We start from the raw sequence: 15,877 nt of genomic DNA, 5'->3' as shown, positions 1-15,877 counted from the left end.
TCGAAGAGGCTTTCAATCCTCACTTGACCAGCTGAGGAGGCGGTCCAGCCGAATTTAAGAAAAAAAAAATTGCACGGCTGTATATTAGGACGATAAAATGAATAGAAACAGATCGTCCTGCCATTAAATGTCAAATTTTCACTGAGGAGTGTACTCACTTTTGTTGCCCGCTGTTTCGATATTAACAGCAGGATGAGTTATGGTGTGGGAACGGTGCTCACCGATATGTAAGATGGACACTGGCTACTTTTTTTAATGTGGCAAAGTGCATCTGTAGAAGATTCTGTCAGTGAAATGCGTGGTGAAGAAAGGACACATTTACAGGACGACGTCACTACGGAGCCGCAGACGAGTGCCTTATGGGGACGATGAACACACAAAAGAATATTTCCTGGTCATGGCCTACGTATTTCTTCGACATAATTTGGTATTTTGTGGCCACATATTAAACCTTTTATACACACAAGAAATCTAGATTGTGGCCACAATGGAGCCCCCAGACCGTATATTTCCGCTTTTGTTGTTTTTAAAGAAAAGATCTTTCTTTTCTTTGCCGTCCTCCCGGTGTAATTACGTGTTTTTCTTGAGAATCTCATTAACTGCTGAAACGCTCCTGTGAGGACCTCGCGCCATTGTACATTTTTAATGAATCCACAACAATCACAGCTCACAAGTACAACATTCATTCTCCTGCTTATCTCTTTGAAGTGTTAATCGACAAGGGCAGGCATAATTCACCCCATAAAATCATAAAACATGTTATTGCCATCTTTTACAGCACTCCGAAAAGTACAATCGTATTTCAACACATATTTAAATGATTCTGAGCAGATTACATCGACCAAAATCTACTTTAAGTTAAAAAAAAAAAAAAAAAGTTTTGGAAGCTTAGCTTTAAAGCAGACGTGTAGATCTGACGTTAGAAATGAACGATTCGATTCGCTTCGATTCAATGGAATTACCATTCGATTCAATATGGTATGGGAGAATTTGAGAAGAGATGGCTCTCATAAAAGTCGATTCAATACATATCTTAATATATTTTAAAGTGGAAAGATCGATCTCTTATGGTGCAATTCCATGCGCAGACCATTTAAATCATAATCGGTTTTCCGATTCAGTTTTTTTTTTTCAATTCATCCCGAGAGACATGTCTGAAAAAAAGTTTTGGAAGCTTAGCTTTAAAGCAGACGAGTAGATCTGACTTTAGAAATGGAACGATTCGATTCGCTTCGATTCAATGGAAATACTATTCGATTCAATATGGTATGGGAGAATTTCAGAAGAGATGGCTCTCATAAATGTCGATTCAATAGATATCTTAATATATTTTAAAGTGGAAAGATCGATCTCTTATGGTGCAATTCCATGCGCAGACCATTTAAATCATAATCGGTTTTCCGATTCAGTTTATTTTTTTTTAAATTCATCCCGAGAGACATGTCTTACATTGTAGGGTGTTGCATCTAGGCAAGTGGGTACTACTTGCCAAACTGTGGAGCCCACAGAGTGGTGTGAAAAGAAACGATTTTCACTGCTGAAGGCAGCACTTCATACATTTGTTAGTTCATGTGTGGCGCATGCAGCAGACACACTGCCAAACAAAAATGCAAATGACAGAGACAATGGAATTGCTTGGCTTGAAAATTGCAGATGTTCACCCAGCCTATCTTCCGAGTCATAGGCGCAGAAGCTCAGTGTGACATTTCTGTTTCGAAGATGTTTTGACCATTTGGGATGGGTCTTAATTTCTCTTGGATAAAAATAGGCAGGAAGTTAAGTGGAAAGAGTTCAACTCACATCCACACGCAAATGAACCAAATTCCACTCCTGACTGGGCCACGCCCCCAACAGGTAGACATCCAAAACACGTGCAAACAGTCCGTACTATAATTCCACTTTATGAAACCAGTTTCCTTCATGATGTATTTTGTTGTGTTTTGAATGTGGTGGTTTTTTGGGGGTGACTCTGAACGGATTACTGGCCTTACAATTCATTTCAATGGGATCCCTTTGATTTGACTGTGAGTAAATGAAGAGCTTGATCAGGGAATGAATTCAAACGCTCTGTAATATTTTCTGAATGTTATATTCATTGTCCATTATACCGCGTTACTCACAATAGCTGCTCCGCTACAATGATAGTTGAATAACGTTTGCCCTGGACAGAAGCTTTTGTCTGACGTGCCGTTGTCCCGACTCCCCCAGAACCGTCTCGCTTCCACTTTGACAAGCCCGAGAATTACATCAGCATGTATCACCAAGAGGGCAGCGACACGCTCTACGTGGGCGGCCAGGCTGTCATCTACGTCCTCACTTTCAGCAACAGAGGCGTACGTGACGTGCAGGTATTTGTGGATTTATTTATGATTAATTCACTTTGACTCAGACAGGTCATCGCTCCACAATGTTGTGCTTACATTCTGGGGAGATAACCGCGATTTTGCGGTTCATCCTTTGCATCCGTAAGACGTGTATGAAGGATATCGAATACATACTCAAAAGGCTTTGATATCAAACAATTGTGAGCCACTCCAAGTATTGATGAAAATAGAGTGCTTTACTAACTCAGGAGCTCTCCCAATAGATTCCGGCGCCGTCAGACCAGACAGCCATCGACACCTGCAAGGCTAAGGCGGCGCCCCTCGAGGTAGAAGCGCTCTCTCGAGTCTGACTGTCCAACCAGCCTTCAAAGTGCATCTTCATCATCTGCAATCATCTTCACCACCATCATCATCATCACCACCTTTGTCGGTCCGAGCTTTGTGACACGTTTTACTCGCATGCTTTAATCACTGCCAAGATGGAAATCGATCAAGCTCGCAAATGATGTCATCAGTTGCTGGAATCCAGCGAACCCTGCCAAGGGGGATGTTGATATCAGTTTTTTTTTTTTTTGGGGGGGGGGGTTACTGATGGGGAGGGGGGGATTTTTGGGCAACTCACTGTCTTACAGAATTTTCAAGAAACAAATAGGGCAATCGATTAGGGCATTTACATGGAAAACATGTCTACTTACAAAATTTTCTAGACGCACAGAATCGAAGCTACAATAGTGGCTGCGGTTGCGTTATGCATCCACCAGATGGAGCTACCCTAAAGCAATTATACAATACAATACAGCTTTATTCATATCGAAGTTTCACAACCGCTGCAGCTGTAACAAAGCGCTTGACAGAAGATTTAAAATTCTACATCTAATTAATCAGAATATTGATCCATGTATAAGGCGCATCGGATTATAAGGCGCACGGTCGGCTTTTGAGAAAATGGAATGCTTTTAGGTGCGCCTTATCGTGCGAAATATATGGATGGATGATTGAATGGAACATAATCACAGCATAGTGATCCAATCCAGCCATCCCTCTGTGGATCTCGTCTCATGTTTGCACCCTCGCCTCTCTTCAGGCTCGTACTTCAGCCGTGGTTTCCTCGTCTCACTTTTGTCATCTGTTTACCTCGCAGCTGGAGTGCGACAACTTCATCACGGTCATTGAGAAAGTCAACGACACCTTCATCGTGTGCGGGACAAATGCTGGCAGTCCTCGCTGCTGGATGCTGGTGAGCGGTACACCAAACATGAATGCGAGCTAAACGTCCTGACCCACTTTTTGTGGTTGAAAAAAAAATGCACAATACATTTCCAAGTACGGCATCTTTTATGCCTTTTTGTGACTCTTCTGGTCTCTTTGTATTTTGGTTGCAACCTGATCAAACAAGGCGTGGTTATTTTAAATTAGGTTTTAAAGCCAGGGTAGGGGTTTCAGGTTAGGGTTGAAAAATACGTTTCATCGCCTTGGTTCATATTTCTAATAAGGGTCGATGTTTTAAATTAGGGTTTGAAGCCTGGGTTGATGTTGGGAGTTCGATTTTCAGGGTAAGAGTAAGGCTTAGGTGAAAGGCCGGCTTGAGGTGTCAAATAAGCAGGAGTGTTTCAGCTGAGTGTTTCAGACCTGAAGTAGGGCTTCAAGTGAGGGTATCAAAATATATTTTCGGTTACGGTATCAAAATATATTTTGGGTTACGGTTTCAAAATATATTTTCAAGTTACTTTTCCAAAATAGTGTTTCAAGCTTGATTTAGGGCTTGATGTTCAGGTTTCAGATTCGGAAACGTTGTCCTAATCTGATCATGTGATCATTAACCCATTCATGCACAAATCATGATAATCCGATAAACTGTCCACTATCGTACTGTAACCACTGTCCCTGAAAGGGTTAAAGCCGGCGTTCATGTTTCAAGTCTGGGTTGTGGTTTGAGTTTCGGGTTTGAATTCTACGATCCGGTCCTGAGTGTCAAACGTGTCTACGTGCAGGTTAACGACACAGTGCTGACCGACATCCAGGGTGTTGGGCAGATTGCTTCGCCCGCCGACATCTCCCCGCCGTACCCCTCGCAAAAGTCCATCAGCCTGCCCGCAGGTAAACCAGCGCGTGTGCGCCGGAGCAGCACCAAACGCCATCGGCAGCACAGTCACCCCGCGCGGCCTCGTGTAAAAATGTTGACATTCATCCACTGGAGCCAATAAAGCGCAGCTGTTCTTCGTCAGTCTCACCAAGTCAACACATTTTCGTTACTCGGTGCCCCAGGCGGATCATTTTCCACACATTAACTGAACAATGTTATGGAACAAGATTGAAACGATCTTTTTCCAGAGTATACCGTGAAGGTTTCTTTGTATACAACAGCGCAGAACGGTTTTAATTTAGCTATGTTTCGTCAAACTGCTTACGAAGGCAACAGCAGCTTGCGGCAACATGGCAGGTCAATTCGAAATATAGTGGACAAAATCCTGTTAGGAAAAGAAAGATACATTTAGACGGAGATTTTGTTTCGATGACATCGTTCGCCATGCTATTAATTCGGAACCAATCCAGGGTGGAGTTTTTTGGAGTTACAACATATTCCGCATACTTTTGGAACCCAGACGGCCACACGTTCAGTGTCGAAGAATGACACAGGCATTAACAATGACGCTGTGTGTTGTGTCACACCACTTCAATGACAAATAAAGTTCCTACTAGCGCACAGATGTTGGCTGAGTATTGTTGACGTAAAATTTGGGTTGACAAAGCCGGAGTTCCATTTCGCACCGCTGCCCTCGTTCCCTGCCGCCAGTCCCGAGATCCCACCGGCGTGAATATTTTAAGAGTAGCCAGAAGCTAGCGAGGCTAACCGCTATTCTCGTCCACCGACGCCTTATTTTTGTTCTTATGTATGTCGCCTCGTTGGCTGGACGTTTCGCAGCTCCACGGAGCGTTATAATCCGGTGACGTTAGCAGACGGACAAGTCCAAAGTTCTGGCCGATTGGAAAATGAGATGCTAAAAACAGATGAGAAGCAATTAGTTGATTTCGCGCCTTAACTTCAAGCGTGGAATGTTGAGGCAGAGTAGTAAAATCGATTTTGTTGATGATGTAACGATCGGCTGATTTAGATGTTACGGAGGTGAAAAAAAATGTCGTTATTCAGCAACATCAAGGGGACTGAACAACGAAGTGGCCCTCATGGAAGACATAAATCCGACTTGAGAGCCAGCGTGTGGACTGCGCGTCGGCGTGACCGCTTTGGAGCGCCTCATTTTCGCAGTGAGCGAAACACCCGTGATAATACGGCGGGATACATTCCAGAAACAGTCGCAATCATTTTTCTTGATCGTAGCAGTCGTATTTGATTGACAGTTGACAGGTCCGTGGGGCGAGTGAATTTTTGACGCATTCAGAGGACACACCCACAGCATTCCAGAGCTAAGACAAGAACTTTACTTTTCATGATTTTGAAACGTCATTTGACAACCATATATATCGTTTTTAAATGATCCAAATTTACCAGGGTTGGTAACAAGACTCTTGTCTGTCCTGTTTTTTTTACTCTGCAGGGATCTGAATGAGTTGATGTGGTAACCTTCGCTCTTAGACAACCTTTTCGGTCAAATTCAGTTCAATGTAACCTCTCGACATGAAAATGTATGAGATTTTTGTTGAATGACATCATCCAGTGCTTGCCACATACCGCAGAGCAGAGGTTGAGTTAATTAGGTCTTAATTATTCCATGTTTAACGACGATCGCTATGGAAACGAACCTGAAAAGGAGACTGACGTGTGTTGGTGGCTTTCAGCCTCCTGCTCCGTTTCGCCGCCACTTCATCTTTATTGCGTTGAGCCCTCGGGGCTCCTGCCTTGGCTCTGTGTTTAATGTTTTCTCCTCTGCATTCACGTCTTTCACTCAGTCATCCATCAGGCTCCATTTTGGCCTTTGCTTACCCGCTGCTGTCGATTCTCCTCAGATGGGAGTCTGTATTCAGCCATGTCGGCGGTGGGCGGTCACGTCGGCTCCATCCGCCGCACCTTTGGGCCCCAGAAGCTCCTAAAGACGGAGAACGTTTGGCTGCTGAGTTAAGTAGGAGGATTTGGCACGGAAACAAAGCGAATGTGGAAATCATGATGTTTAGGTTTCGGGTGGCGATGTTATCTCACATTGTGAGTCGCACAAAAAGAAAGTGATAATGTCGGCGTTGGGTTCTAGAGTTGGGGTTTCAAAATGCTATTCCAAGATTCTGCTAATGTTAGTTTTGAGATTTTAAAAAGGGTCAGGGTTTAAGACGGCATTTGGGTCTGAAACAAAGGTGACAGTTGCAAAGCACGGTTGGGATTTCAAGTTCAGGTTGAAGGCCTTGGAAAGAGTTTCAATGCCAGTGTTATGTTTTCGAACTGGTTTTAAAACCCAAACAGTTTCTGTTTTGGTTTCGGTCGGCGTCTCATGTTGACATCTCGCCACTCAGACCCTCAGTTTGCTGGAGCCGCCATCATCCCGTCTACCCTCAAGTATAAGGAGGAGATCTATTTCTTCTTCAGCGAGATCAACAAGACCGCCCGAGTGGACGAGGAGCCATACCGGGCCCGCATCGGCCGTATCTGCACGGTAAGGACACACAGATCCCAGCGCCCAATCAGACCCTCCGTCGCATGAGTCCTTTGGAATATTCTGGAATGAGGTTGTCAAAGCTTTTGGATCAAGAGGAAAAAAATGTTTCAAGGATCCCCCCCTCATGAGCCAAACTATCATGTATATTTCTACATGTCATAGGTCAGAATCTTTCAGAACCCAAGGTCAGACCAAAGACACAATTTGCCGAAGTAACAATTGCGATCTTATGAGACGAAATTCGTCACGAAAGTCATCATTTAGTGAACCCCGCACATTCCATAGGTGGACGAGGGCGGGATCAAGAACCTGCTGGCCGACTCGTGGACCACCTTCATGAAGGCGCGGGTCATGTGCGGTGCCGGAAACACTCAGCAGCAGTACAACAGCATGAAGCAGGCAGTGGTTCTGACCGCAGAGGACAAACGGGCCGGTGTCATGTATGGCCTCTTTTCCAACGCCTGGTGAGCTGCAATGCCAACTGACTCTCTGGCATGTTTGATCGTCTGTCAATCAGTCACTCTGTACCAGAACCGTAGAACCGTAATCCGTTCCGCCAATATAACTTGTGGGCCTTCATTTCCAGGGGCAGAACTGTGATCTGCGCCTACTCCATTGAAGACATCGACCAGGCCTTCTCCACGTCCAAGCTGAAAGGCTACAGCAACTCCTTCATTGGAAATCGACCCGGGATGGTAAGGACATGCGGTTGAACTACTCGCCCGGGGTCCAGTTCTCCTTCCGTTCCAGCTGGTCGTCATTCAGTCCTTTTTCTCGCAGTGCGGTAATCAGAATTGCTTGGCGGGAGGTTAAGGATTTATGCTTTTAAACCAAGGCTCGTGTTTCAAGTGACAGATTCATTGGGATTAAAGCCTGGGTTAGGATCAAATTATGGTTTACAATACAGTGGACCAGGGCGATTCATGGGGATCGAGACCAGGCCCAAGTACCAATAGCAAAAACCCAGCAAAGAATTTTTCCCATTATAATTGCAGTGACATGTTTTTCAATTCCAAACATTCTTGAAGAATCATTTTTTGAAATTCCGTGAATAGGGGAATCCCCAGTGACAAACCCTTGACGAACCGGGTGCCACCGTGTACTGAATATACAGTAAACGATTGAGTAGATAGTCGTTCTGATGAGGGCTATACATAATTGGCATCCTTCCACTCCGACCGGTTCTGAATCCGTCACTTCTCCTCACAGTGCGGTCGAAAGAATTCCTCGGCAGGAAATGACCTCAAAAACCTGGGCGTGATCCGATACCACCCGGAAATCGAGGACGTGATCCGGCCGGTGGGCGTCGCCCCGCTGGACCTGCCGACGGACGACCAAATCACACATACTGTTGCGGACATCGTCCTGGCTGTCAACGACGAGCACTACAGTGTCCTTTATCTCGGAACAGGTAAACTCGCTATTCTGCTAGTTGTTGACTTTTGGGAGAATAATAGTCTTCTCACACTGGTCCAAGTGTGAGCCAGTCAAAATGAGATCAGATTCTTTCATCTTTGACTGGAAAAGCAGCCACGGTGATCTGGCAAAACTGATCGTTGACGCTGATATTGAACTGCCATTTTTCGACAAAAAGCCAGTCAATTCTTGTCCCTGGAATGTGAATAAGGCAGCGCGAAGCCAAATGGAGACAAACTAAGCCCCGGGTCAAACACCAGCAACCAACTGCCAGTGCTACCAGCTGGGTGTGAAAGGTTATGTAGTAGCTGGCACTGATTCAAGATTGCTTTTTTTTGTTTGCAACAAGGAACAAAACAATCCCACTCAGGTTCGCGTACTGAAAACACCCATCCGTTTTCCAATACGCTTATCGTCACGAGGGTCGCAGGGCGTGCTGGAGCCCTGAACAGGTTGCCAGACAATCACAGGACACACATAGACGAATAACCATTCGTGCTCACAATCACACCCAGGGGACAATTGAGAGTGTTCCATTAGCCTGCCGTGCTTATTTTTATGGGAGGAAACCGGAGTACCCGGAGAAAACCCACATAAGCACGGGGAGAACATGCAAAAACTCCACACAGGAAAGTCAGAGCCGGAATCGAACCCTGCTCCTCTGCACCGTGAGGCCGACATGCTAACCAGTTGCCCACCGTGCCGCCCCATATTTACAACAACACAGACTAAATGTGGGAAGAACAGCCCAATTCTTTGAATTAATAAGTCATCTTTGCCCATGACATTGTTCATAAAGCTTCCACATATCAGTTGCGACCATGAGCGGTGAGATATTTGATTTCGATGCAATCAAACACGCACGCCGCCCAGCTGCCATCGCTCTGAGAAGGTCCTCCGAAAATTGCCGAGGGCCTGAGGGAGATCACCATGGCAACCATCATAAGTCTTGCGTGTGCACGACTCTCTCGCTGCGCTCGTGTTCACAGGAGATGTCACATCTATCGGCTTAGAGTCTCTGCAAACAAATTCACGGGGCCGTCAGTCCAACATGAGCGACTCGGTTGAAGCTAAAAATAGCAAAAGAGAAAACAATTGAGAGAGAGATGCGCAACGGCCTCTCACTGTCAGCGAAATGAAGTGCGGCAGCAACAGGAGGGGCACGGCCTGATGGCCGGAAAAAGAAAATAGAGCACAATGACGTCTGAAGAAGGATGAGAGCGCTGCCATCTCGACTCTCGGCATGGATGACATCGCTTGTGCCTTTTCACAGAGGCTCGCGAACAATTGCGTATACGAGGACGACTAGGCGGCAAATAAGAAATTGAACCAAAGCGGCAAGCAGCCACACCGTCAGAAACATGATCACAGTGGGAGACCATTTGTGTCCCTCAAGATTCAATCAACACTGATGGGGCTGATCCTTGGACTCCAAGGCAACTGCTTCTACCTTTTCCATGTCAAAAAACATCACGGTTGTACTTTCCACTCACAAAGCGTGAAGCCTCGTGCAAATCTTCATCTCGACTACCCTTTGGAGAGCTTCTTGACATCAATAGCCACGCACACAAAGAAAATGAAACAAAATCATTAGCACGGCTCCACATTATAGCCGGAAAAGGGAGAAGAATTCCACAGAATCGGCTCTCAACGGAAAAACTGGGAAGATTCTGAACCATATAAAAATGACTGATGCAGTCCAATTAATTTTGTCGCTAATTTTGGACATACTATCCAAGACTCGAATCACCACCAAAGCCCCCATCGCCCTGCTGTTGACATTTTTCAAGGCGCGTGAAGACGTTTGATGTGACCCAGGAACGTTTTTTGTTTTTTTTTGTAAGCACTTACGCCAAACACAGCTGATTCTTGCCGACTATGCGATTTCCGTCTTTATTAGTAGTCAAAATGCTCCCATGGCGCTCACCTAAATGAGCGGCCCGCATTTACAGGGTTATTAGTCATCCTAGCCAAGTTTCCCCCTCTTCTCCGGTCCGCTCTGCTCATGACGTTGGCTAGAAACTAGCATTAGCGGTTAGCCATAGTTTTGCTGATGAGTCTACCACCCTAAAGACAAGACATGATACCTTCACAGGTTTAAATTCCCAGTATAAGTCACACATAAAAAGGACCAAGCAGCTTTAAAGACGACTTATTATGAAGTAGTGACTTTGGGTATACAAATACTGATGTGTCTGAAACGCTTGTCCAAGCTAAACCCAAACACAACTTTTTGGCCTTTTCTCCAAAGTGTGCAAGCTTTCCAATAAAGATTGTTGTTGGACAAAAACGAATGTGTCCACTCAGCAGCTGAAGTTCTGCACTGTCACCCGTTTTCAACCTGCAGTGCCGCCTGCCTGCCTGCCTGCCCGCTGCTGCTGCTGCTGCCATGTTGGTGCTGATCCACTTTCTTGATAGCAGAGCTGGAAATAGACCATCTCATAGAATAAACCGGATGAAATGCGTCACGTTATCTTAGACAAAGGAGTTTTTTTTTGTTTTTTTTTTAAGTTTGAGGACAAGAAGTTCGGGCCGCAAAATAAGAACCGTGCTGGCGATGTGATGAAAGGCCTCATTGCACTACACAAATATTCCCTCTGGGATTATTTGTCAGACCGCTACAAATCTCCAAGACGAAAATCCATTGATATATATAAAAAAAAAAAAAAAAAACATCACCACTAATCTTTTTTTCTCGTCATCAGTGCCATCAGAAACTGGGTCACTTTCTGTCTCTGTGCTGGCATTTCAGGCAGGTTGAAGCCAAATCGGGTTCATCACAGATTTCCATTGCGGAGGTTTTACAGTAAACAAGCAAGTCCGAATTTAACCTTTTCATGCACGCTGCAACCTGATAACACGATAAAGTGTCCACTGCAGTGGCCGTTGTCCCTGAAAGGGTTAAGCTATAGAATTCGGTAAATTGTTGTTGTCGTTGCTTACACAGAGCAGAGAGAATAGATGCTATGTGCTATTCTTACATGGTTTGGTCGAACATTTAGGTGTGAACATATCAATTATCTTTTGACTTTTCTTTTGATTGGCGTGAGTGTTTGACAATGAACTTCAATTCACACTGACCAATACTGCCACAGCATTGATTTGGAGAACTGTGCGAGCGAAGGAGTCTTCTTTCTGTTTCCTTGAAGTGATGTTATATGACTTCTTCACAGCAAGAGAGTGAGGAGGAGGTGTGAAGGCAGGGGCGTCAAACTCATTTCTGTCGCGGGCCACGTTATAATGACCGATTGCCTTGGAGGGGCTGAAACTATATAAAGAAGTCAAGAAAAACGTTGTGGTTAAGTAACTCTAATGAGGGGTTTGGTAACAAGAAAATGCTGACAATATGTCACTGATTTATTACATGTGAAAATGTGAAATGTTGGTACAGATTTTAGCAAGCATCATGGAAGTTGTCATCTTTGATTTGCTTTCGCGGGCCACTTAAAATGATGTGGCGGACCACATATGGCCCCCAGGCCTTGTGTTTGACACCTTTGTGTTATGACATATTTTTAAAAGTACATATTAATAAATTTAGATGTGGTTTTATATATTTAAGGCTGTTTGAGCTGACAAACCATATAAGGAAAGACAAGTTCCTAATACGGTCTCTCAATATTCCACATTTTTACCAGCGATTTACACGTTTCATTGCCCAACCTGAAAAGATAAACTGACATTCCAATATGAGAAGCTCAGTTTCTTCCTTTTTTTGGTGTGGTTTCTTCATTTTGACCCAGCAGCCCTCCTACGAATGGAAGCGGTCCAAAGAATTCTGATTCTGTCCGCGCTTTGTCTTTGCCAACAGAACAAGGAAAAGTGCTTAAAGTTCTTCACAGCAGCGATGGGGTGTTTATCATCTCCCAGTATTCCATGTTTCGCAATGAGGGGCCTGTCCTCAACATGGCCATCAACCCCCAAAAGGTACGCAGAACACCACGGCGCTCTCATGTCTTGTGAATCAATAATTTATGCTCTGAATCGAGATGGATGAGGCCACTTGGTATTCCATTCTAGATTTCACAGAGCAACCATTAAAAACCAGGCGAAAAATTGAGCCGGGATGCCCGTCTGAAAACAAGGCGGCTCTTATCTTGATTGGAAAGCCAATTCAATCCCCAAAGCGATCGAATGCCGGTTGTAAAAGGAAGCTGCATATTTGCCGTAGGGTCACTTGTACGTTGCCACGGCGATGGAGGTCCAACGGCTGCCGCTGGCCGACTGCGGTCGCTATGGCGACACGTGCCGCGAGTGCATCCTCTCCCGGGACCCGTATTGCGGCTGGGACAAGGCAAGGAGGAGGTGCATCGCCATCCCGCCAGGATATAACGTCACGTCGGGGTATGTTAGGACAAGAGTATCACTCTATAACGAGTCGCAATGGTTGAATGGAATCTTCGCAAGAAGACACGTTCAGGTGCTGCCGCGCTTATGGTCAAGAAATGTTTTTTTTCCGACAGATTTTCGCTAGAGTTATGACTTGTTTTTAGCAAAGGCTGGGCAATTTGGCCTTCAAATAAAATCCTCCCCCAAATCAATTTCCAATTTGAAGTGACTCAAATCACTTCACATCCGTGCTCACACTCACACCTACGGACAATTTAGAGTGTTCCACTAACCTACCATGCATGTTTTTAGAAAGTGGGAGGAAACCGGAGCACCCAGAGAAAACCCACGCAGTCACGTGGAGAACATGCAAACACCACACAGGAAGGCCACAGCCGAAAATCGAACCCTCCAACTCTGCGCTTTGAGGCCGACACGCTAACCGGTCGACCACCGAGCCGCCCATCAGCATCTTGAATTAATTCATGAATATTTTAATGGCCAAACTGTTCAACAGAAAACAATGAGCAAACTGGATGGCTCGGCTAAACTGAAATAAATCAATAAAGCGGATGCATTTCCCAGCCCGAGAGCTTGCGTAACTCCATCAAAAACAGAAGATTGTGTCGGGGGTTGCTTCGGGAATATGAGTTCCAGAACTTTGTGGGACGGGTTGCTCAGTCCCTGTACATCCAGTGCCGGAGTTCTATTCGCATTGCCGGCGGAAAGTCAGGTTAGTCCGCATTGAGAATCGGACTCCTCCAAATTTTTAAACGTTCACTAAATGTCGAGTAGAATTCATCCAAATCAAATGAAGCTTTGACTCCACCAGTATTCCTCAACCCTATCGCGACCGTTTCTTCTGCTCTCCTTCTTCGAGTCCATATTTAAAATGTCCATGCAGCACTTTACGAGGGTTTTCCTGTTATGAAAGACAGCGATAAGCAAATTTTGGACGCAGTTGTATCATTTGCATGCTTTATTGGACTTCTAAAGTACACTTGCAGGCTCCTAATTGCTTGGCGAGAGTCTTTAAGAGCAATCTGTCCTCTGTGTCTTCTCTCCTAACAGGATGCTCATTCAGAATCTGGACCAATCCAACTCGTCGGTTTGCGGGGAGGCTGCTGGTGAGCCCTTGATCTGCCCTCAAATGCTCTCTGTATCTTAATTAAACCAGCGGTCCAAAGATGACTATCACTTAATTGAGCCGAGTGCGCAAAAAACCTGCAGGCGGGATCATTTCTTCCATGAAAGCCAACGTTCGAGTCCGCAATGCAACTATAACCTCCAAATGGTGGTGACAAGCATCGCCCTGCTCATATCCTAAGTTTCACGTCTATAAAGGAGACTCTTACAGTAACGACGCCGACTGTCGCTTCTCGTAAATCAGTTTTTAATCTTACTTCAAGTTTGTTGTGTTATTCTTATTTCACCGTTTTACAACAACATTTTATTGACGGCTTCCGGTCCTCCTGTTGTAAATTCGTGCAGTGCAGCCTCCGTGACTGGTGCAGTCTTTGGATTTATGCAGCCGAGACACTTTAATTGCTTTACAGGCTTTTTTTTTTTTCTTCTTCCTCAACTCAATGACTTTATTACGCCTGAAAAGCCTGTTCGGAGCAGGCTCAGCAATTAATGAGCTGCCCTTACAAATAGGACACCATTGTTTGAGCTGAAGGGAAAAATATTGCTTCTGTTTTCAGGTGATAAGTACGAACGATTTTAAAAAAAGCATTGAGTTGGCGGCGCGTAGGCGTTCAGCTGTCAGTCATATGAAATGTGTAGGTGGAGCTACCATTTATAAAGTATCAACGACATACTCTGCATTTGTTGGGATAGTTTAACCCTTTTCAGGGACAGCGGTTACTACCGTGGACGGCTTATCATGTTACCGGTTTGCAGGGTGCATGAAAGGGTTAAAACAACTCAACTGAAATGTATTTATAGAGCGTGTTCAAACAGCCATCAATGACCAGGTGTCTTAAGAACACGAGTGTGACATGTCAAAATATTCCAAGGACCTGGATTTACAGCACTTTTATGCCCTTTTGATTTTGAACACCGACATTTTCAAGATGGTGTGATTTTGAAAGATGCTTTATTTGTATTTATTTATTTATTTGTTTATGGGTGCGTAAGCAAACCTCACGAAGCAAGTACCATAGAGGGAGCTTTGAAGATTATTAGATTTGGATTCATGGATTACATTTTTGATTTAAAAAAAAAAAAAAAAAAAAAATCGGTAAAAAAGAAAAATGGCAACACGATCATGTGAAATGTTAAATTTACAAACTAAAAGCTGCTCATGCGTTCAATTGACATACAGTCATGAAAATAGAGACATTGGTTTGGGAATAATATCAAATTTTATCTATCTATCTATCTATAGATAGATAGATAGATAGATGACTTTATTTTTGACCTGATTAATCCCAAACCACGACTCGCTGAAAATTTAGTGGACACTCCATTTGAGTTGCTCAAACAGATTGATTTTTGAAAGGTCAAAACTCGAAACATTCTTATTCTCCCACCTCTGGTAATTTCACACTTCATGACTCATAGGTTAATCCATCGCAAGAAGTGAGCACAGTAGACCTTTTTCTCCAACTGTTCTCCAACAGCCCTCAAGCTGCGTCGCACCTCCCCCAGGCAAGTGTCGGTGCCGTCCAACACCTCCATCTTCCTGCCCTGCCCGGTGCGTTCCTTCCACGCCACCTACCGCTGGGAAAAGGACAACTGTGTCAAGAACTACCCTTGCCTCTTCTCCGGCGACTTCTGCGTCTTGGGGCCGGCAGTGGACACGCCCCTGAGGGAAGGCGTCTTCCGCTGCATGGCCACCGAGGACGGGTTCAAGGTGGAGGTCATCTCGTTCAAGGTGGTCAGCCACGGCCGGCTGTTGGCCGCCTCGCTGGCCTCGACCATGGGGCCGTCGCTGCTGCTCGCCATGGCCGCCCTTTGGCTTCATTAACCGCAGCTAGCGCTAACCACGTATCCTTAAATGACTCCCAGTTAGAGGATATGCGGGAGGTTTGGTTCACAAAGTATACCGGCGTGAGGTATCGCTTCAGATTGTGGTTCTCAAACCGGGGAATAATTTGCAATAAATTACGGCATATTGTATTTCAGGACGTACATCCATGTGGAAATCAATGTGTCACTAAAACAAACAACTAATTACTCCTCCTTACCATCGCTTTGGCCAAA

At 44.9% G+C, this 15,877-nt stretch overlaps 1 protein-coding gene and 1 long non-coding RNA gene across 2 annotated transcripts in view; one reads left to right on the top strand and one right to left on the bottom strand.

The window, feature by feature from the left end:
• The window catches only part of LOC109512210 (uncharacterized), a 41,690-nt gene extending 35,411 nt beyond the window's left edge, over positions 1-6,279 (bottom strand). Inside the window, exon 1 of the long non-coding RNA XR_002167478.1 lies at positions 6,265-6,279. This is a non-coding gene — a long non-coding RNA (uncharacterized LOC109512210). The remainder of the gene's footprint in view (positions 1-6,264) is intronic.
• Positions 1-15,877, top strand: part of LOC109512205 (semaphorin-7A) — a 17,005-nt gene extending 1,128 nt beyond the window's left edge. Inside the window, exons 2-14 of the mRNA XM_019863771.1 lie at positions 2,209-2,348; positions 2,588-2,650; positions 3,466-3,561; positions 4,316-4,421; positions 6,288-6,395; positions 6,783-6,922; positions 7,211-7,389; positions 7,512-7,620; positions 8,135-8,336; positions 12,153-12,268; positions 12,513-12,685; positions 13,742-13,797; positions 15,295-15,877. Of these exons, the coding sequence (XP_019719330.1) occupies positions 2,209-2,348; positions 2,588-2,650; positions 3,466-3,561; positions 4,316-4,421; positions 6,288-6,395; positions 6,783-6,922; positions 7,211-7,389; positions 7,512-7,620; positions 8,135-8,336; positions 12,153-12,268; positions 12,513-12,685; positions 13,742-13,797; positions 15,295-15,641 (1,835 nt within the window). The 3' untranslated portion in view covers positions 15,642-15,877. The remainder of the gene's footprint in view (positions 1-2,208; positions 2,349-2,587; positions 2,651-3,465; positions 3,562-4,315; positions 4,422-6,287; positions 6,396-6,782; positions 6,923-7,210; positions 7,390-7,511; positions 7,621-8,134; positions 8,337-12,152; positions 12,269-12,512; positions 12,686-13,741; positions 13,798-15,294) is intronic.

The sequence above is a fragment of the Hippocampus comes genome, unplaced genomic scaffold (genome assembly GCF_001891065.2).
Source record: "Hippocampus comes isolate QL1 unplaced genomic scaffold, H_comes_QL1_v1.1 scaffold249, whole genome shotgun sequence".
In the NCBI taxonomy this organism is placed as follows: domain Eukaryota; kingdom Metazoa; phylum Chordata; class Actinopteri; order Syngnathiformes; family Syngnathidae; genus Hippocampus; species Hippocampus comes.
The sequence above is the reverse complement of the archived record's forward strand: the minus strand, read 5'-3'. Positions and strand labels throughout refer to the sequence as shown.